Raw genomic sequence first — 21,817 nt, forward strand, 5'->3', positions numbered from 1 at the left:
CTTTCAGCGAGTCATAGTCTTTTTGCTGGTGAGGGGTGTTGCCTCAGTGTTGTTGGTGGCTGCTGACTGATCAGAGTGGTGCCTGCTGAAGGCTGGGGTGGCTGTCCAGATTTCTTAAATGTGACAATAATGAAGTTTGCTGAATCAATCGATTCTTGCTTTCATGAATGATTTCTCTGTAGCATGCAGTGCTGTTTGATAGCATTTTACCCACAGTAGAACTTCTTTCAAAATTGGAGTCAGTCCCCTCAAATCCTGCTGCTGCTGCCTTATCAACCAAGTTTATGTGATTTTCTAAATCCTTTGTTGTCATTTCAACAATCTTCATAGTATCTTCACCAGTAGTTTCCATCTCAAGAAACCACTTTCTTTGCTTATCAATAAAAAACAACTCCTTGCCCGTTAAGGCTTTATTATGAGATTGCAGCAATTCAGTTCTAATTCTAGGTCTCTTGCTGTTTCTGCCACATCTGCAATTAATTTCTCCATTGAAGTCATCCACACGTATTGGGATCAGCTTCTTCCAAACTCCTGTTAGTGTTGATATTTTGACATCTTCCCGTAAATTATGAATGTTCCTCTTTGCATGTAGAATGGTGAATCCTTTCTAGAAGTTTTCAGTTGACTTTGCCCCAGATCCATCAGAGGAATCACTATGGCAGCTATAAGCCTTACAAAATGTACTTCTTAAATAATAAGTCTTGAAAGTCAAAAATTACTCCTTGATCCATGGGCTGCAGAACGAATGTTTTGTTAGCAGGCATGAAAACATTAATCTCGTTCATCTCCGTTAGAGCTCTTAGGTGACCAGCAGCATTTCAGTGAGCAGTAAAGGAATATTTTGAAAGGAATCTTTTTCTGAGCAGTAGTTCTCAACAACGAGCTTAAAATATTCAGTAAACCATGTTATAAACAGATATGCTGTTGTCCAGGCTTTGTTATTCCATTTATAGAGCACAGGCAGAGTAGATTTAGCCTAATCCTTAAGGGCCCTAGGATTTTTGGAATGGTAAAAGGAGCACTGGCTTCAGCTTCAAGTCATCAGGTGCATTAACCCCTAACAAGAGAGTCAGCCTGTCCTTTGAAGCCAGGCATTGACTTCTCCTCTCTAGCAGTGAAAGTCCTAGATGGCATCTTCTTTCAATATAAGGCTGTTTTGTCTACATTTGAAAATGTGTTGTTTAGTGTGGCCACCTTTCATTAATTATCTTAGCTAGATCTTCTGGATAACTTGCTGCAGCTTCTATGTCAGCATCTGCTGCTTCACCTTGCACTTTTATGTTATGGAAATGGCTTCTTTCCTTAAACCTCAGGAATCAACCTCGGCTAGCTTCAGACTTCTGTAGTTTCCTCACCTTTCTCAGCCTTCATAGAATTGAAGAGAGTTAGGGCCTTGCTTTGGATTAGGCTTTGGCTTAAGGAAATACTGTGGCTGGTTTGATCTTCTGTCCAGACCACTGAATCTTTCTCCATATCAGCAGCAAGGCTGTTTCACTTTCTTATCATTGTGTGTTCATTGGAGTAGCACGTTTAATTTCCTTCAAAAATTTTTCCTTTGCATTCACAACTTGGCCAACTGTTTGGTGCAAGAGGCCTAGCTTTTGGCCTGTCTCGACTTTTGACATGTCTTCCTCACTAAGCTTAAATTGTTTCTAGCTTTTGACTTAAAGTGAGGTGGGCCACTCTTCCTTTCATTTGAATGCTTAGAGGCCATTGTAGGGTTATTAATTAGTCTAATTTCAGTATTGTTGTGTCTCAAGGAATAGGGAGGCGGGAGAAGAGGGAGAAGGGTGGGGAATGGCCAGTCAGTGGAACAGTCCGAACACACATGACATTTATCAATTAAGTTCATTGTCTTATATGGGTGCAGTTCATGGCACCCCAAAACAATTGCAGTGGTAACATCAAAGATCACTGATCACCATAACAAATACAGTAATAATAATAATGAAAAAGTTTGAAATATTGTGAGAATTGCCAAAATGTGACCAGAGACGTGAAGTAAGCAAATGCTGTTGGAAAAATGGCACTGACAGACTTGCTTGATGCAGGGTTGCCACAAACCTTCAGTTTGTTTCAAAAAAAAAAAAAAAGGCACTATCTGCAAAGTGCAGTAAAATGAAGTGTGCCTATATGTGTTTTCTAGACCAGCAACTCTCAAATTTGCCCCATGGGCCCCTGGGTTTCCCAAGACTCTTTAGGATGTCTGTGACGTCAGATCTCTTATCATGATAAGACGATATTTACCTTTTTCACATTGTTGAATTTGTACTGAGGAACAAAAGTAATGGTGCCTTAGCATGAATCAAGCCAGTGGCACCAAACTCTACTGGAAATCATTACTTTCTTCACCACCATGCACTCACATTTAAAAAAACAACAAAAAAAGCCCATGTCGTCTAAAAATGTATTTGATGCTTTGATGAAGCAGTAGAAATTATTACTTTATGAAATTTTAACCCTTGAAAACATCTTTTCAATACTCTGTATGACAAAATGGGAAGTACAGTTGTCCCTCCGTATCCATAGGGGGTTGGTTCCAGGACCCCCACCACAGATAACAAAATCTATAGATGCTCAAGTCCTTTGTATAAAATGGCATAGTATTTGCATATAACCTACACACATCCTCCCGGATACTTTAAATCATCTCCAGATTACTTACAACACTTAATACAATGTAAATGCTCTGTAAATAATTGGCAGCAGACTGTAAATTCAAGTTTTTCTTTTTGGAACTTTCTAGAATTTTTTTTCCCCCAGATATTTTTGATTTGAGGTTGTTGAATCTGTGGATGCAGAACCTGCATATATGGAGGGCCGAATGTATGCATTAAGTGCTTTTGCTGCATACTGACTGTGATGGTTTTCTCAAGGAGAAACATTTGTGACATCGAATTGCAAGCTGCTGAATTAGGCTCTTCTCCCTACCCCCCCCCAAAAAAACCCACCATTTTTACTTGAAAAAATGACTGACAGAAAAACTATGATTATTCAAAATTAGGTATTTAGCAGGAATTTTCTCAAAAATGAATGAAGTGATTATTTATGTCCAATGATAAAATTCTGGATCTCAAACAAAAATTGGAATTTTGGAGAATTGTCATCTTGATCCATCCGTCATAGAGTTACCTGTGACTGTATCTGTTACATTAAAATCTGTTAGTGTAGCTTGCAGTTCGAATAGATCTTTCACCCATGCATATTTTATCATAAACACCGATTCACTGAGTTATGTAGACCTTCCAGATGTTGGCACATTTCACAGTATAGTATCAAAACACCACATTTGCTAATATCACTGCCAGTCTCATCAGAGAAGTGTTGAAGTATTGGCAAGATGGTTGTGGTCATCTTTTTGATGTCCAAATTGTCCCTTCTTTGGCTAGTGGCGTCACCTTCAAGTTAGTTCCGCTGTCCTGGACCTAGTCGTCTTTGACAGTATCCTTGTTTTCTGGCATACCTGGTGACCCAGGTTCAACTTCTGCTTTTCCTAACCTGGACCTGGAATCACCAACTTTTCCAAGGTGTCATATTTTCTTTTAGTGGAAATTCATACTGAGGTTTTTTTTTTTACTTCTTTCATTTTATGTAAGCATTTCTTTTCTCCTATGCTGAAAATCTTGGCTCTTAATTACATTACCATAATGGCTTATTTCCTTTATCCTATGTTGTATACTTAGTAGATCCCAAATAACAACCCAGTATTATTACCAATAATATTGCTAAATACGGTCTAGGATTTATTTATAACTTAGATTAGGAATTTGAAATTAAAATATTATAAAGTTACTTGAAATAAGTGTGGTTATGCCATTAACTTGGTAAGCAAAGAAGTTTATTTGTTTCTGTTTAAGTTTTAAGGAATTGGTTTTTAATTTCTTTTTCATTTAATTCTGTTGTTCAGTTATGTAAAGTATTTTTAAAGTCAAAACTATAAAACAACATTCAGAGAGATCTAGCCTCTGTCCTGTCTGTCCTCCCCATGTCCTCTAACTCCCTCTATACATAACCATTACTAATAGTTTTTGGTTTGTCTTATTTTATGTAAAAGCATATATGTATATATATATTTATTTTTTTAAACCTTTCTTATTAAAAGGTACACACTGTTCTACCCTTGCCTTTTTCACTTAACTGTGCTTCTTGGCGATGACTCCACGGCAATCCATGGAGATTTTTCTCTTTCCTTTTTAAAACTGTCTAGTGTCCCATTGTCTGCAGTACCAGAGTTGATTCAGTTATTCCCCTATTGAGGGACATTCAGGGTTGTTTCCAGTTTTTTGCTATTATAAATAGTGCCATGATAAATAACTTTGTGCATACATCATTTCATATTTCTGCCCCAGGGTAACTTTGGAATAGATTCCTACAAGTGCAATTGATGAATTGGAGTGTAAATACTTACGTAACTGTTATATGGTGCCAAATTCCCTTCCATAGTGGTGGTACTGTTTTGCATTCCCACCAGTAATGTACAAGAGTGCCTGTTTCCCGCTAACCTCACCAACAAAGTATGTTGTCAAGCTTGGTTTTTACCCATTCAGTTTTTTTTTTGTTTGCTTATGCTATTCTGTACTCTTCATAAGTGTTTTATGTCAGTCTTTTATTCCTTCTATATTTTGAGTCAGATTTAAGGAAGTTTTCCCCATATATTCTAGTACTTATATGGTTTCCTTTTTCATGTGTAGTGTTCTGATGCATTGTAAATTTACTCTCAGGGAACTTTTTAAACTACTAAACTATGTAACTGAAGAGATGACTATTAGTAATAGGGTTTTTTTATGTTTATGAAAGTAAGTGCTTAATGGTTTGTGGCATCTTGACTAAATTTGCATCTGCGTGTATGGTTTTTTGTTCCTCAGCATGAAGACTTTTTGCTTGCCCTGCAGATGAATGAAGAACAGTATCAAAAGGTAGTTAAAATCTCACCAATCAATTTATTCTGGGTATTTTCATTAGCTGTTTTCTCTTCTCACATTTCCTGAGCATTTTGATGACATATTGGTTCCTGTATAACCTTTGCTGTTGATCTGCTGAGTCTGAGCTTCAGCTAAGTTACAGTCAGGTATTTAAACCATTATAGTCACTCTTGCTTCCAAATTGGATCAGATTTGGAGGGAAGATAATATTGTTAGAGTAGTGCCTCTTAAAAAACATTGCCTGGAATCCATTGGATAGACTCTTAGAGCAAACTTTAGAATTCACGTATCACTTATAGAGTTAGAAGGAAGAGATGTGTCTAACCTCAGGACCAGATGGCTTTTGTATGATGTCAGCCATCCTCATGTAGTGGCCTTTTCTAACATGGTAGAAATGGACTAGTGACTGGATCAATCACTGCCCTTAATAAAAAGTGTAAGTTTCCTGGTACTCGCAGTACTTGAGATGCTGCTTTATATAGCTTCAGTAGTCACTTAAGATAAAGCTTGGGCTGAGTCGTGACCCCATCGCACTCTTGTCTTATGATAAGGAGCAAAATCCAACTTTTTTTTTTTTTTTTTAATTTATTTTTGGCTGCGTTGGGTCTTCATTGCTGCGCACAGGCTTTCTCTACTTGCAGCGAGCAGGGGCTACTCTTCATTGTGGTGCATGGGCTTCTCATCATGGTGACTTCTCTTGTTGCAAAGCACAGGCTCTAGGCGTGCGGGCTTCAGTAGTTGTGGTGCACGGGCTCAGTAGTTGTGGCTCACAGGCTCAGAGCGCAGGCTCAGTAGTTGTGGTGCACGAGCTTAGTTGCTCCGTGGCATGTGGGATCTTCCTGGACCAGGGCTCGAACCCGTGTCCTCTGCACTAGCAGGCGGATTCTTTTTTTTTTTTTTTTTTTTTAAATTAATTAATTAATTAATTTATGGCTGTGTTGGGTCTTCGTTTCTGTGCGAGGGCTTTCTCTAGTTGCGGCAAGCGGGGGCCACTCTTCATCGCGGTGCGCGGACCTCTCAAACCGTTGTGGCCTCTTCCGTTGCGGAGCACAGGCTCCAGACGTGCAGGCTCAGCAATTGTGGCTCACGGGCCTAGTCGCTCTGTGGCATGTGGGATCCTCCCAGACCAGGGCTCGAACCCGTGTCCCCTGCATTGGCAGGCCGACTCTCAACCACTGCGCCACCAGGGAAGCCCAAGCAGGCGGATTCTTAACCACTGCGCCACCAGGGAAGCCCGAAACTTTTTAAATAATATCCCTCATGCCACTTGTCCCTGACTGTTATGTTAACATCTGATTATAGATGTTACTGTTCTGCTGGTACCATGGAATTCATGAATATGATAACTTTATACAAAGGATGATACCAAAAAATACCCAAAAAAAACCATGAAAATCTCACTGTCTTTAGCTACGTATTAATATTTGTACTAGCATCGTAAGCTAGATGTATACAGCGAAAACAGCTCACGATTGTTTTATGGCTTCTACGGATTGCTTTTCACCTCAGAATGTGTTCGGGGGTGGGGGAATATGAAACATGGCTGCCCCCCTACTTGAGTGTAGGGAATTTCATGTGCGCTTCTGGTGGCTTGCAGGATGGCCAGTTGATTGAGTGCCGCTGCTGCTACGGGGAATTTCCATTTGAGGAACTGACGCAGTGTGCAGATGCTCACTTGTTCTGCAAAGAGTGTCTCATCAGATATGCCCAAGAGGCAGTCTTTGGATCTGGAAAGGTAAGAACCGTACAGTGTGTCCATACATCGGAAATACAGAGTTTGAGGACACCACATTTATAGACAAGTGTAAATACCTCATGGAAGTGCCTTTTCTGAGGTGATGTGGAGCTCTGCTAAGACATGCTAATGTGTGTGATTCCTAGACAGCCTTTGATTTGTGTGATTATGTTGATTTGAAGCACAGCAGATTTCTTTTCAGGGAATGGTTTAATTCTTCCATGCTCTCATACCCAGCTCACTGGAGCACCAGCTTCTTCAGTCATCTTCTGTTTGAAATTAAAATGAAGGATGAACTCAAAAAGAGAATCTTGCAGGCTGTTTGAATATATGAGGCTGCAAATTAGTATTTTTTTAACAAAATTTTTAAAACATTTTATATAGTTGTATTAAAATGAATAATATTTTATACAAGATTATATTTCTCTGTCCAAAGTCAGTTTCTCTTGACACCAACATACAATATGGAAAGGAGTTTTGTTTTGTCTTAATGAACACTTAAAAACCAAAATTGCTTTTCATAAATGCCTCACCAATAATCAAACCACTTGACATCAATTATTCTAAAATCAGTTGTAATTTAGTCAAGGACTGAGTAGCAGGGTTTTTTTTTTATTATTATTTTGTGTAATGTCTTTCTTTTCCAACTAGAATGTAAGCTCCATGAGTTTATTCTGTTTCCTGTTGTGTTTTTTTTTTGTTTTTGTTTATTTTATGGCTGTGTTGGGTCTTCGTTTCTGTGAGAGGGCTTTCTCTAGTTGGGGCAAGCAGGGGCCACTCTTCATCGCGGTGCGTGGGCCTGTCACTATCGCGGCCTTTCTTGTTGCGGAGCACAGGCTCCAGACGCGCAGGCTCAGTAATTGTGGCTCAGGGGCCCAGTTGCTCCGCGGCATGTGGGATCTTCCCAGACCAGGGCTTGAACCCGTGTCCCCTGCATTGGCAGGCAGATTCTCAACCACTGCGCCACCAGGGAAGCCCAGCAGGGGTTTTTTTGTTTTTTGTTTATAAATGTATTTATTTATTTATTTTTGGCCGCGTTGGGTCTTCGTTGCTGCGGCGGGCTTTCTCCAGTTGCAGCGAGTGGGGGCTACTCTTCGTTGCAGTGCGTGGGCTTCTCATTGTGGTGACTTCTCTTGTTACACAGCATGGGCTGTAGGCGTGCAGGCTTCAGTAGTTGTGGCACGCGGGCTCAGTAGTTGTGGCTCGCGGGCTCTAGTGCGCTGGCTCAGTAGTTGTGGCGCACGAGCTTAGTTCCACGGCATGTGGGATCTTCCTGGACCAGGGCTCAAACCTGTGTCCCCTGCATTGGCAGGTGGATTCTTAACCACTGCGCCACCAGGGAAGTCCCCTAAAGAGCAGTTATTGAGCAGAGTGGTTGTGATTAGCAGAATATAGGCATAGTTTAAAGATATTGCAAGTTCGGTTCCAGGCCACTGCAGTAAAACAAATATCACAATAAAATGAGTCACACAACTTTTTGATTTCCCAGTGCATAGAAAAGTTATGTTTACACTATACTGTAGCCTATTAAGTGTGCAATAGCATTTTGTCAATCCCCTCCCCTCCTACCACTCATCTCTGCCTTTCAAGAAGTTCGGAACTCCAGCTTTTCCACAGACTGTAGAGGGAATCAACTTGCTTATCATGAGTATCTGCTTTTCAGACACTGAGCTGTGACTTTCCTCCTCTAATCTGCTAAGCGATTTATCCTTCCTCATTTACTTCCCATCTTCATATATTGTGGTTTAGGCTGATAGACGTCCTCTGGTAGAATCAAAGATGGACTTCGTATTTTTGTTTCATGGTTTTCTTGTTTTGAGTGTGGTTTCTCAGAGAAGAGGGGACAGAAGAGGGGACCTTTACCATCTCAGAGTCTGTGTTCCAAACCACGATTTATTTGCTTCCCATTGAAAGATGCATTTAACCACTGAGGTTTTTTTTGTGTTTCTGAAAACTTGGTTAAATTTTTTTTTTCCCTTTGCCTCCTGACCGTATCATTCTAGTCAGAGCTCAGCTGCATGGAAGGCAGCTGCACATGTTCATTCCCAACCAGTGAACTGGAGAAGGTGCTTCCCCAGACCATCCTGTATAAATACTATGAGCGAAAAGCAGAAGAAGAAGTTGCTGCAGCCTACGCTGATGAGCTTGTCAGGTGAGTCCTCAGAGTCAGAGTGTCACCTGTCAACTCATTCCTTGTTAGGAAGACTGCCTGGGCCCTTTCATTGGTGATGAAAATTCTGTAACAGAGCTCTAGCTCCAGGTTTTCTGGCATTTCTTGCTTTTAAATAAGAGAATAATTGTATTGATAGAAAAATTTGCAGTTCATATTTTTACCTACATTCCTTGGCACCTCTTAATCATCTGGCTTATAGGTACAGTCCTTGTGCGTTGGGTTAGAGGAAAGATGACATGTGTAAGGAGTTCTCAGAAAGGTATGTTAAATATTGAGTGGTTTGCACTGAGGCAGGACCCAGAATGGCACCTGCGTTTCCTGGTGAGAGCCCGCACAAAGCAGAGCCTCAGTCCATGTTTTAATGAAAAGTTAAGGAGCAAAAGGAGGTGTGGCTGTCCAGCTGAAAACTCCATCTTAGTTTGAATAATCACATGGAACAAATCAGGCTTTAATATTCTGAATAATATTCCTTCTGCTGTTTTGATTCTAGGTGCCCCTCCTGCAGCTTTCCTGCTCTGTTGGACAGTGATGTGAAGAGGTTCAGTTGTCCCAATCCTCGCTGCCGAAAGGTAGGGAGGCAAATATTTTTTCTAGATTCATAGTTGAACTATGGTATTATGGACTGCCTTTGTGGCACAGGTACGTGCTGGTTATCTGCATGCTGACCCATGAGGAGGATTTGAGTGCTCTCCTTTTCATGAAAGCAAGTGAAGATTGGTTCTTTGTGAATGGCAGTTGACTTCGTTGCAGAGATAGGGGCCACTACGGAATTTTAATCACATAGCTCTGGATCCCTGTTTTATGCCATCTTCCTAAAGGGCAGATACTGCAGTGTAAAATGTGAAGGGTTCTGTGTTTCTTCCACTGTGCCAGTATTTTTCTTGCTTGCTCTTTCACCACCCTCTTGTGCTCAAATACTTCTTTTCTGTGTGCGCACATGAGCGTGCACACACTTCCTGCCACTTGCAAAGTCCAAGTGGTGTTTCTTTGATTAAAGAATTGGGCATCATGGTGGCATCTCTGTCACATGCGGTAGATGATTCACTCAGCTGTTCACATAAGGACTGATTGTGTCAGGTGAGACCAAAGCTGTCTAGTCGCCTTGCTGCTGAAAATCTTTCTTCCCTTTAGACTCCTATTCCGTGAACTAAGAATGTCTTGATATTGGTCAACCATTTAAAAGACACTTAAGAGTTTTTAAGGAATATAATATTGGCATCCACATAGACACAAGTGTGTTTTAAGCTGTTTTCCTAAAATAGAATGATCAGAGTTGAATATTATAATATCTCCGCCTTTTGGGGAGTGAAGAAATGAAAGTAGATATTGGAAAAGGAAGAAGAAACTACACTGATAGACTAAAACCTTACTGATTTTGTTTTCAACATTAACATTTCTGTGTAAAATCTGGATATTTTCTTAGAATTGATGTATCCATTAGTAATTTGTCCCCACCCCAGGCTGTTGCTATAACAAATGTTTCAGTAGTCTCTGGAATCTTGGAGCTAAGAAAGCAGACTCACTGACTGTCCTGTGTGCTTCCAGTGTGTTCAGCTCTAGAATGCCTGGGAAGGCAGTGCCTGAACTAAGATACAGAGAGCAAGGGAGGTAGCCAAGGGAAGAAAAGGGTGGGAGTAAAGTGAAAGTGAAGGTGTGGAATGTTGTAGGTCCAAGGAGCAGTAGTATCCTGGACACTCACTGGTACTGGGAGTGTGAAGAGAAAGGCTTACGAGCTGGGAGGGGCCAGGGCCATGCAGGCCTTCAGCACCATTCTGAGGCAGGAGGATAGGGGAGTGAAAAGGCAGGGAGATCTGTTTGGCTGTTGAGTAATCAAGGTGAGAGATGCACATCACTGTCACCCCCCTCTGGAGTCTCCAGGAATTGCTAGTTTGAGCTAGGAATTATATTTCCTGGTAAGATTCCAAATTAGACCTTGCCAATGAAAGTGCTCATATATGATTTGGAATGCCAGAGACAGTTATGTCTCAGGGTAGTACTTACGAGTCTAAAACAGCATCCCGTGAGTATTTTGAGAATATCCAGCCTGGGATATCAGTAAAAGCCTCCTAGAGGCTCTTAAGATGCTAGGCAGAAAACCCAGATATTCTGCTTCCTCTCTGTGGGAGGAATATACTCGCCCTGCTGAACTTGGAGGGGGCTGTGTAGCTTCTTTTGGCCAGTGAAATGTGAGTATGGGTGAGAGGTCACTTGCAAAAAAAGTGATAAAATAAATGCTTAGGGGTGATGTCAGCAAGGTGGTGGAATAGGTAGCCCCAAATTCTCCTTCCCCCACAGAAACACTGATTCAACAATACATGGACCAGTTTCCTTTGTGAGAAATCTAGAAACCAGTTACGAGGCTCCTGCACTCCATACAGGGCAGTTAGCTGCATTGAGGCCTGTAGGAAAATTAGTGGAGCTCACTCCCCAGAGCCCGTCCCCCAGCACACGTAGCACTCATGGGAGGAAACACCTAACTCCTCTCTTCTCCTTGGGGAGGCAAAGAGCAGACTAGAACATACATCTAACATTCAGACTTCTCAGAGGGCTTACCCAAGGGGCGGGCTTATGTCTTTCCTAAATCTGAGCACCGACAGGAGGGAGCACCAGGTTTCAGATCATCAAGAACAAAGGCAGTGGTTTGGACTAGCATACGCTCACTCATCTTTGCCCCTTTCCTTGGCTTAGTGTGGAAAGAGCAAGAGAAAACCCCCAATTCCCAGCTTCTGGTTAGGGAGGGGAAGAGTTGGAGTGTGCGTCCAGTGTCCCAGCTTTTTGGGGTACTGCCCAAGGGGCTGGTTTCTGTCTCACTTGACTCAGCACTGACAGGACCCTGCATACTCTAGATGCCTGGAAGCTTCTGAGGAAAAGAGAGCTGAGAGACTTGCTGCTGCTACAAAGGACCCACAGTATAGCAGACAGAGGCCATTACATCTCTGTGGCTTTTCCCTCAAGGAGAAAGGAAGAGTGAGACATATACCCAATGTTCTAGCTTTTGGGGGGAGGGTGGAGCTCTTCAAGGGACTGGTTTCTCTCTTGCCCAACTCAGAGCATTGGTAAGACCCACCATACTCTAGATGCTTGAGGTCTACTGAGAACAAAAAAGCTGGGCATCTTACAGCCCCTCCAGAGAACATGCAGTACTGTAGATGGACACCAGAGAGAGCAAGAGATTACAAGCTCCTGAAAAAAAAAAAGGCAGCAAAACCTCTCTGAATTGGGAATTTACACACATAGGTCCAGAGAAGGTGCATCCACAGAAGAGGTTTGAGAGTCCTCCATAATTTATAGCCCAACTGATTGGTAAAGGTTTTTCCCTGTACAGGGCCAGTCTAAAGACTGGGAGAGTTGGCTGTTTTTCAAATGTATAGATCCTGACAAAGTAACAAGGCACAAGAAGAACCATGGTCTAACCAAAGGAACAAAATAAATATTCAGAAACTATCCCTAAAGAAATGGAGGTATGTGAATTACTTGACAAAGAATCCAAATAATCATCATGAAGATGCTCAATTAGGATGGACCCAGACATTTTATAATCAAATGGTCAAAAGTCAGAGACAAAGAGAATTTTTTAAACAGCAAGGGAAAAGCAACTTGTCATGTACAGTGAGTCTCCCATAAGATTCTCAGAGGAGGGCTTCCCTGGTGGCGCAGTGGTTAAGAACCTGCCTGCCAATGCAGGGGACATGGGTTCGAGCCCTGACCCGGGAAGATCCCACATGCCATGGAGCAACTAAGCCCGTGCGCCACAACTACTGAGTCTGCGCTCTAGAGCCTGCAAGCCACAACTGCTGAAGCCCGCGTGCCTAGAGCCCATGCTCCGCAACAAGAGAAGCCCACGTACTGCAACAAAGAGTAACCCCCGCTCGCCGCAACTAGAGAAAGCCCGCGCGCAGACCCAATGCAACCAAAAATAAATAAATAAAATAAATAAATTTATTTTTAAAAAAAAGATTCTCAGAGCATATCTCAGCAGAAACCTTACAGGACAGAAGAGAGTAAGATGATATGTTCATAGTGCTAAAAAAGTAAAAGAAAAAACCCTGCCCGTCAAGACTACTGTATCTGGCATAACTGAGGGAGGAATTAAGACATTCGCAGATAAACAAAAGCTTAGGGGGTTCATCACCACTAGACCTGCCCTACAAGAAATGCTAAAGGAAGTCATTTGAGTTGAAATGAAAGGATGCTAGATAGAAACACAAAAGCACATGAAAGTATAAAGCTCAATGGTAAAGGTGGGTATGTAGACAAACAGAATACTGTAACGTGTGTATATATAATCACTTTTAACTCTGGTATAGAACTTAAAATTATGGAAAATATATAAAATATGTTTATGGATACACAATATAAAAAGACATAATTTGTAACATCAACAACATGAAATGGAAGGGAGGTAAGAGAGTAGAGTTTTTGTATGTGATCACAGTTGTTATCAGCTGAAAATAGATTATTATAGATATACACAAAGAAAGGAGTCAAAGCGTGTCACTACGAGAAATTCAACGAAACACAGAGGAAGACAGCAAAAGAGGAAAAGAGACCAAAAAGCTACAAGACAGAGAACAACAAAATTACAGTAGTAAGTTCTTCCCTGTCATTAATTACTTTAAATGTAAATGGATTAAAATTTCCAACCAAAGGACACAGAGTGACTGAGTGGATTTTTTATTTTTTATTTTTTAAATTTATTTATTTTTGGCTGCATTGGGTCTTCGTTGCTGCGTGCTGGCTTTCTCTAGTTGTGACGAGCGGGGGCTGCTCTTCGTTGTGGTGCGCGGGCTTCTCATTGAGGTGGCTTCTCTTGTTGTGGAGCACGGGCTCTAGGCACACGGGCTTCAGTAGTTGTGGCACATGAGCTTAGTTGCTCTGCGGCATGTGGGATCTTCCCGGACCAGGGCTCAAACCTGTGTCACCTGCACTGGCAGGCAGATTCCTAACCACTGCGCCACCAGGGAAGCGTTGGATTTTTTTTTTTTTTTTTCTTTTAATCCAACTATATACTGTCTACAAAAGACTCACTTGAAATTTAATGGCGGACTTCCCTGGTGGTTCAGTGGTTGAGGGTACGCCTGCCAGTGCAGGTGACGTGGGTTCGATCCCTCATCCGGGAAGACCCCACATGCCGCAGAGCAGCTGGGCCTGTGCGCCATGGCTGCTGAGCTTGCGCTCTGGAACCCACAAGCCACGGCTCCTGAGCCCACGCGCCACAGCTGCTGGGGCCCACTCGCCTGGACCCCATGCTCCACAGCGGAGAGGCCACCGTGGTGAGAGGCACGTGCACCGTGGTGGGGAGAGGCCCCTGCTTACGCAGCTGGGGAGGGCCCACCCGTGAGCAAGGACCCAACACAGCCAAAAAATAATTAATTAAATAATTGAATTGTATTTTAAAAAAGAAATTTAATGGCACACATTGGAAACAAAAGGATGGATAAAGGTATTTCATGCAAATGATAACCAAAAGAGAGCCAGGGTGGCCATTCTTATGTCATACAAAATAGTCTGTAAGTCAGAACTGTCATAAGAGAGAAGGACATTATGTAATGGTGAAAGGATCAATTAACCAGGAAGATATAACAGGGATAAATGTATATGCATCCATTGTCATAGCACCCAAACATACGAAACAAACACTGACATATCTGAAGGGAGAAATAGGCAATTCAGTAATAGTTGTAGATTTCACTACTCCATTTTCAATCATAGAACAAGCAGACAAAGAATCAGTAAAGAAACAAAGGACTTGAGCAACACTGTAAACCAAATGGACCTAACAGACATACAAAACATTCCCCCCAACAGGAGCAGAATATACATTCTTCTCAAGTATACATTTTATAAGGCCAGCATTACCCTGCTACCAATGCCAGACAGAGATACCACAAGAGAACTACAGGCCAACGTTCCTGACAAATGTAGATGCAAAACTCCTAAACAAAACACTAGCAAACCAAATTCAACAGCCCATTAAAAGGATTATACACCATGACCAAATGGGATTTATCCCTGGAATGAAGGATGGTTCTACAAAAATCAATCAGTGTGATAGACCACATTAACGGAAGGATAATTATATCATCTCAGTTGATGCAGAAAAATCATTTGACAAAATTCGACACCCTTTCATAATAAAAAACACTCAACAAACTAGGAGTAGAAGGAAATTACCTCAACATAATAAAGGCCATGTATGAAAAGCCTACAGCCATTGGTGAAAAACTAAAACTTCTCCACTAAGATCAGGAAAAAGGCAAGGATCACTTTTGCCACTTCTGTTCAACATTAGTACTGGAAGTCCTAGCTGGAGCAATAAGCGAGAAAAAGAAATAAAAGGCATTCAAATCGTAAAAGGGACTTGCCTGGTGGAGCAGTGGTTAAGAATCCTCCTGCCATTGTAGGGGTCACGGGTTCGCTCCCTGGTCCGGGAAGATCCCACATTATCGCGGAGCAACTAAGCCCGTGTGCCACAACTGCTGAGCCTGCGCTCTAGAGCCCGCGAGCCAGAACTACTGAGGCCCGCACTCCTAGAGCCTGTGCTCCGCAACAGGAGAAGCCACTGCAATGAGAAGCCCACGCACTGCAACGAAGAGTATTCTCTGCTCGCCGCAACTAGGAAAAGCCCGTGCGCAACAATGAAGACCCAACGCAGCCAAAAATAAATAAATTAAATAAATTATTTTTTTAAAAAAACCTGTTAGAACTAACAAATTCAGCAAGGTTGCAGGATACAAAATCAACATACAGAAATCAGTTGAGTTTTTATATGTTAACAGCAAACAATGCAAAAAGGAAATTAAGAAAACAGTTCCATTTATAATAGAATCAAAAAGAATAAAGTACTTAGGAATAAACTTAACCAAGGAGGTGAAAGACTTATGCACTGAAAACCGCAAAACACTGTTGAAGGAAATTAAAGGAGATACAAATAAGTGGAAAGACATCCATGTGCGTGGATTGGTTATTAAAATGTCATACTATCCAAAGCCATCTACAGATTCAGTACATTCACTATGAAAATCCCAGTGGCATTTTTTACAGAAACAGAAAAAACAATCCTAAAATTCATATGGAACCCCAGTAGCCAAAACAGTCTCGAGAAAGAAGAACAAAGATGGAGGCCTCACACTTCCACACTTCAAAGCATGTTACAAAGCCACAGTGGTCCAAACAGTATGTTACTGGCATAAAGACAGGCATAGAGACCAGTGGAACAGAATAGAGAGCCCAGAAATAAATCCATGCATATATAGTCAAGGGTGCCAGGACTACACAATAGGATAGTCTCTTCAACAAATGTTGCTGGGAAAACTGGATAACCACATGTAAAAAAAATGAAATTAGCCATTATCTTATACCATGTACAAAAATCAACTCAAAATGGATTAAAGACTTAAACAAATGACCTGAAACTTATAAAATTCCTAAAAGAAAACATAGGGGGAAAGTTTCCTAACATTAGTCTTGGCAGTAATTTCCTGAATCTGACACTAAAAGCACAGACAACAAAAACAAAAATAGACAAATAGGAATGCATCAAACTAAAAAGCTTCTGGGCAACAAAGGAAACAATCAACAGAGTTAAAAGGCAGCCTTTGGAATGGGAGAAAGTATTTGCAACCTATTTATCTGATAAGGCATTAATATCCATAATATATAAGGAATTTCTGCAACTCAGTAACAAACAACAACAACACAAAAAACAAATATGGGCAAAGGTCCTGACTAGGCATTTCTGTGAAGAAGACATACAAATGGCTAACAGGTATATGAAAAGGTGCTATACTATATAACTAATCATCAGGGAAATGCAAATCAAAACCACAGTGAGGTATCACCTCATGTCTATTAGGGTGGCCAGTATCAAAAAAAAAAGCAAAAAATAACAAGTGTCAGCAAGGATATGGAGAAATTGAAACCATTACAGGATGTTGGTGGGAACGTAAAATGGTACAGCTGCTATGGAAAATGGTATGAAGTGTCCTCAAAAAATTAAAAATAAAACTACTATACAATCTAGCAATCCCACTTCTGGATTTTTATCCAAAGGAATTGAAGACAGGATCTTGAAGAAATATTTGTGCTACCATGTTCATTGCATTATTATTTATAATCAAGATATGGAAACAGCCTAAATATCCAGTAGATAAAGAAAATATGGTCCATCCATATAATGGAATATTATTCAGTATTTAAAAAGAAGGAGATTCTACGACGTGGATCAACCTTGAGGACATTATACTAAGTGAGATAAGCCAGTCACAAAAAGACGAATACAGTATGATTCCACTGACAAGGCATATCTAAAGTAGTCAGAGTCATAGAAGCGGAAAGTAGAATTGTGGTTGCCAGGGGAGGGGACCTGGGGAGTTGCTGTGCAATGGGTATAGAATTTCAGTCACACAGGATGCAGAAGTTCCAGAGCTCTGCTGCGCAGCAGTGCACCCATAGGTAACAGTACTGAACTGTACACTTAAAATGCGTTAATAGGGCAGATTTCGTGTTATGTGTTTCTTACCACAATTTTAAAAAGAGAGGATATGGTTCACTGTGTCTTTTCCTTCTGCCAAGATAGACATGTAGAAATAAGTTTGTTTTGAGCTACTGAAATTTGAGTTTGTTCCAACAGCATAACCGAGCACATTCTGACTGGTACAGATCATGAGAACCACAACTGACAATAGGGGTGGAGAAAAGGAAAGATAGTAGGGAGATAGGATTAGAAAGAGATATTTGACTGTGGGGTGGGGAGAAGCCCAGATGACTCACTTTTCTGGTTTGAGCCACTAAGTGGGTGATGATGCTATTCACACAAAATTGGAAATAGAATAGAAAAACGTTCCAGGAGAGAAGATCAACTCTGTTTTGCACATGTTGAGTTTTGAGGGTGGAGGGATTCAGTAAGCGTATTTTTCCCCAGTGCCTGGCACATATCAGGTGCTCGGTAATTATTTGGGACATGACTAGGGTCAGGAACACAGGAGAGATATGGGCTGCAGAAAGATTTTGGAGTCAGGAATAAGACGCATTGAAAGGCGGGAGTCCTGGGGGAAGGCAGAGGGCAGAATGCAGGGAGCTCAGGGGGGCTGGGGTGAGGCCCTCTAGGAGTTAGGTCACAGGAGTTAGAGAATGCTGGCACCTAAGGTCGCTGGTAGCATTTGCATTAGAGTCTCATCAAATTTATAGGTGAGTTTATAAGGAAAGTATTACCTTTAAAATGTTGAGTACTGCTATCAAAGTTCAAAATAAGTCTTTCCAGTGATTCACATTTTTTTATGTCCCTTAGTAGTGTTTACAGTGAAGAGAATGCATCATAAAGTGTTATCGATCACAGTGTGCTTCAGAACCTGACCCTCACTTGCGGACAGTAGCATTCGTGTTCTAGACTTGCTTTCTACCATTAGGGTAAGATCTGCAGTGTTTGGACCACTGTGAGAAATAAAGGGAAAACTGTCTCATGGGACCTGAGGCAGTGACAGCTGGTTAACGGTTACTGAGAAGTTCCCAGCTGTCCTTTGAAAAGAAGGGAGAACTGAAAAGTAAAACGTTTGATCCTTATTAGGAGCTATGGAAAGATTCGCCACAAGGTGGCACTAACACTCTATGAAGAAAGGTTTTCTCTTGGGCATTTCAAAAGCATGTGTGTCAGCAAAACACTGTCCTGTAAACAGAATTGACAGAATTCTTTTAGGTTTAGTACCAAAGCAAACCACTCTTTGCATTCAGAATTTAACATCAAAGAGTCATTGTTGTTAGGACATACGCTTTTACCTTTTTCACTTGTACACATTCTCCTTACGACGTTCTTTCTCTTCAGCTACGTGGCTAAACCAACTGTTAATCCTTGAGGATTCCTCATCTTCAAGAAATGAGCCACAAGCTAATTTGGGCCCTTGTGAGACTAAGGGCTTCTGCTTCCTTATTGCAGTGTCACTGCCAGTAATCTAAACTCCAGTTAGATTTCCGGGAACTTGTCACTCTGAGATGAGGCATTTATATTAATGCATTATCTGGAGACGGGCTTGAATGCCTGGAATCATTCCCCTGAAATCCCTGAAGAGTTAGTAAGACACTGTATCTTCGATGAAATGGGGGGAGAGTCTTTGTTACATTGATATGATGAAATGCCTTTGTCAAGGCCCTCGGCGTCCTGTGTGCTCTCAGATAAAGGATTCATCAGTTTGTTTTCAATGTGCCACTTTTAGGAGTGGATTGGATGGGTTTGGTGTGGGACTGCAGGATGTTAGATTAAAAAGAGATTTGAAAGTGATACTTCTGGAATATTTTTTAGGGTCAGAAGTTTCCCTGTTGGGTCTCTTTCTAACTGTCCAGAACCATAAATTTGCTCCATAAACTCAGAGATATGTAAGTAGAGCTTTCCCGAAAGGTAACCAGGACCACAAGGTGGAGCTTTAAGAATACTCACGAAGCACGTGCTATTAGGGAAACCATCGGGTGGTAAGACTTTAATCAGAGTAACTGTGAAGAATGCCTAGTTTGGTGTCTTTTAGTGGAGAATGTGAAGTGACTGTGTAACCACTCATCTTTTCCCAGTGTCACTTATATTTGTTTTTATGTATCTTTCCCACCTGCTAGCTTTCTTCTCTACTCATCTTTTTTCACGCTTCCCAGGCACCATCCTATCCTTGGTAGCATTCAGTGTTATTGACTCTGCAGTAGTAAAATATAACCAAAATTCACATCTGCAGTGAACCAGTTTGTTGCTAAAAAACAGGCATCTGCAGCCACCTAAAGTAGCTCAATGGCTGTGTGAAGAGAATGTAAATGAGCCTGGACCAGCTGTCAGTGCCAGGGCAGCTCCAGCTGTGACAGTGGACGGTTGGCACTTATTAGCAGCACTATAATTTGAGGCCCAGCCAGTCAGCTGACTCGTGTGCTGAGCACAGGCCTTTACATTTATCTAGATATGAATGAAGCTTGAGCCTCTTGTTTTCTTATCAGGGAGGATCTTTATTCCGGAAGTAACATTGAGAAGAACCAAATGTCTGGGTAACAAAGGATTTTTAAGTCCCCAAATGAGGGCTCCTTTACTGGCGTGGAAGTCCATGCTGCATAATGCAAGTCCAGAAAAGAAGTGGGGTGGTGTGGGAATTCCTTCTCAGGCATTCAGCTGCCCCTGCTTCTCTCAAGGTGAGTCACTTCCTTCCGAGCCCGAGGGCTCTGGCTGAACAGCTTAAGACCTCAGGCTGCAGTGGCGTGCAGGTGTGTCAGGAAGGGTGCCTTGCAGGGCCCTAGGCTCCTGTAGGTCCCCATAGCCACCCTATGAAGTGGACACTGAGGTAAAATGGTGGAGCTGAGAACCCAAAGGGGGGCCTCCCTACCTCCCCCAAACAGTCCAGAGTGGATCCCAAAGGCCATCTCTGTGAGCCGTCCTCCCAACAAGCACTGAGTAGAGCTGGCACTGTAGCAGCGAGGTTTCAGGATTTAACTGTTTTTGTCTTAATATTTTTTTTCCACTTTTTAAAATTCCCCATAGTAAACAGCGTAGTGAGTCTGTTCATCATAGGCTTCTCAATCCTTGAAAGATTTTGGTTGATAACTAAACACACTTCCTTACTTGACATCTTAACACATCAAACACTGTGTTTGAGAAGCTAGGTCTTCCAGTTAGGGGTGTGTGTTTGTGTGTTTCCAAGAAGAATAAAAGCAACGAAAGGCAATTATTGCTTACCTCTTCCCACCCTGCCTTCCCTAATAAAAGTCAAATAAATACCATCTTTGCTGTTGTTTGCAGTCGTTACTTAAAAGGGAGATAGATATCCACCCAAAATAGGGACAGGTAAAAATATGCATGCATTAAACTGAAATGCCAGTATGAATAAAACATTTATTTTTGCTTCCCCTCAACTGTACAGAAATAGTTTTTATTTTTGTACAGGCATACCTCATTTTATTGCACTTCACAGACACTGCATCTTTTTTTTTTTTTTTATACAAATGGAAGGTTTATGTCTACCCTGCATTGAGCAAGTCTGTTGTTGCTGTTTTTCCAACAGCATTTGCTCACTTTGTGTCTCTGTGGCACATTTTGGTAATTCTTGCAATGTTTCAAACTGTTTCATTATTATTATATTTGTTATGGTGATCAGTGATCTTTGACGTTACTATTGCAAAAAGATTATGACTCGCTGAAGGCTCAGGTGATGGTTAGCGTTCTTCACCAATAAAGTAGTTTTTAATTAAGGTATATACATTTTGTAGACATAATGCCATTGTACACTTAATAGTACATTGTACAGTATAGTGTCAGCATAACTTTTATATGCACTGAGAAATCAAAAAATTCATGTGACTCCCTTTACAGCATATTTGCTTTTGCCATGATCTGGAACTGAACCCATGATATCTCCAAGCTTAGGGGACTGGTAAGCGGGCACAAGCAGTGCCGCTATGCCTGCTTCCTCTTGGGGGCTGGCACAGCCCCTCAGATTTCTCCCCTTGAAACTCTCAGAGGTTGACTGCTAACTTTTCAACAGATGGTGGAGTGCATTTCAGAGCCAAGGTGGTCCAGACACAGCTGTCAGTATGGACTTGGGGCCTGAGGGCAGAGCAGCAGCCTGGGCCTCGGGTTTTTGCCGACTTCCCTCACCCTCAGGAAATGGGCATTGCTCTGTCTTGCCCCCAGAGAACATTCTGATGCTTCTTAATGAAGCTGCTTTAAAGGGTTAAAATGTTGTCACCTTCTAGGAGACAAATCACAGAACTTCCTGTTCTCTGTAGAATGAAGAGGCTTTGCCTTTCTCCTGTGTCAGCATTGCTTGGGACAAGTACTTTTTTTGCTGGGCTTTATTAGTAAGTTCTCTGTTTTGAGAGTTCTTTTTGAATACAGTTACATGAGAAATATTCATGGATGCACTGCTCTGGGTCCAGCCCTGTGCTGGGTGCCATGAGGCTGTAAATATCAAAGAAATCCATACTGTTGCTTATGATGCAGCTAAGGAGACAGTCTGGCATAGTGGATAA

General features: G+C 41.6%; 1 protein-coding gene across 5 annotated transcripts in view; it reads left to right on the plus strand.

The window, feature by feature from the left end:
* The window catches only part of RNF216 (ring finger protein 216), a 194,877-nt gene that overhangs the window by 78,663 nt on the left and 94,397 nt on the right, over positions 1–21,817 (plus strand). For all 5 annotated transcript variants that reach the window (XR_009497600.1, XR_009497599.1, XM_059897049.1 and 2 more), the window contains exons 10-13: positions 4,866–4,916; positions 6,520–6,657; positions 8,661–8,809; positions 9,321–9,399. Coding sequence is in view for 3 of the 5 variants with exons in the window: in XM_059897049.1 (XP_059753032.1) it covers positions 4,866–4,916; positions 6,520–6,657; positions 8,661–8,809; positions 9,321–9,399 (417 nt within the window). In the remaining 2 variants the exon portion in view is untranslated. The remainder of the gene's footprint in view (positions 1–4,865; positions 4,917–6,519; positions 6,658–8,660; positions 8,810–9,320; positions 9,400–21,817) is intronic.

The sequence above is a fragment of the Balaenoptera ricei genome, chromosome 15 (genome assembly GCF_028023285.1).
Source record: "Balaenoptera ricei isolate mBalRic1 chromosome 15, mBalRic1.hap2, whole genome shotgun sequence".
Classification (NCBI taxonomy): Eukaryota; Metazoa; Chordata; class Mammalia; order Artiodactyla; family Balaenopteridae; genus Balaenoptera; species Balaenoptera ricei.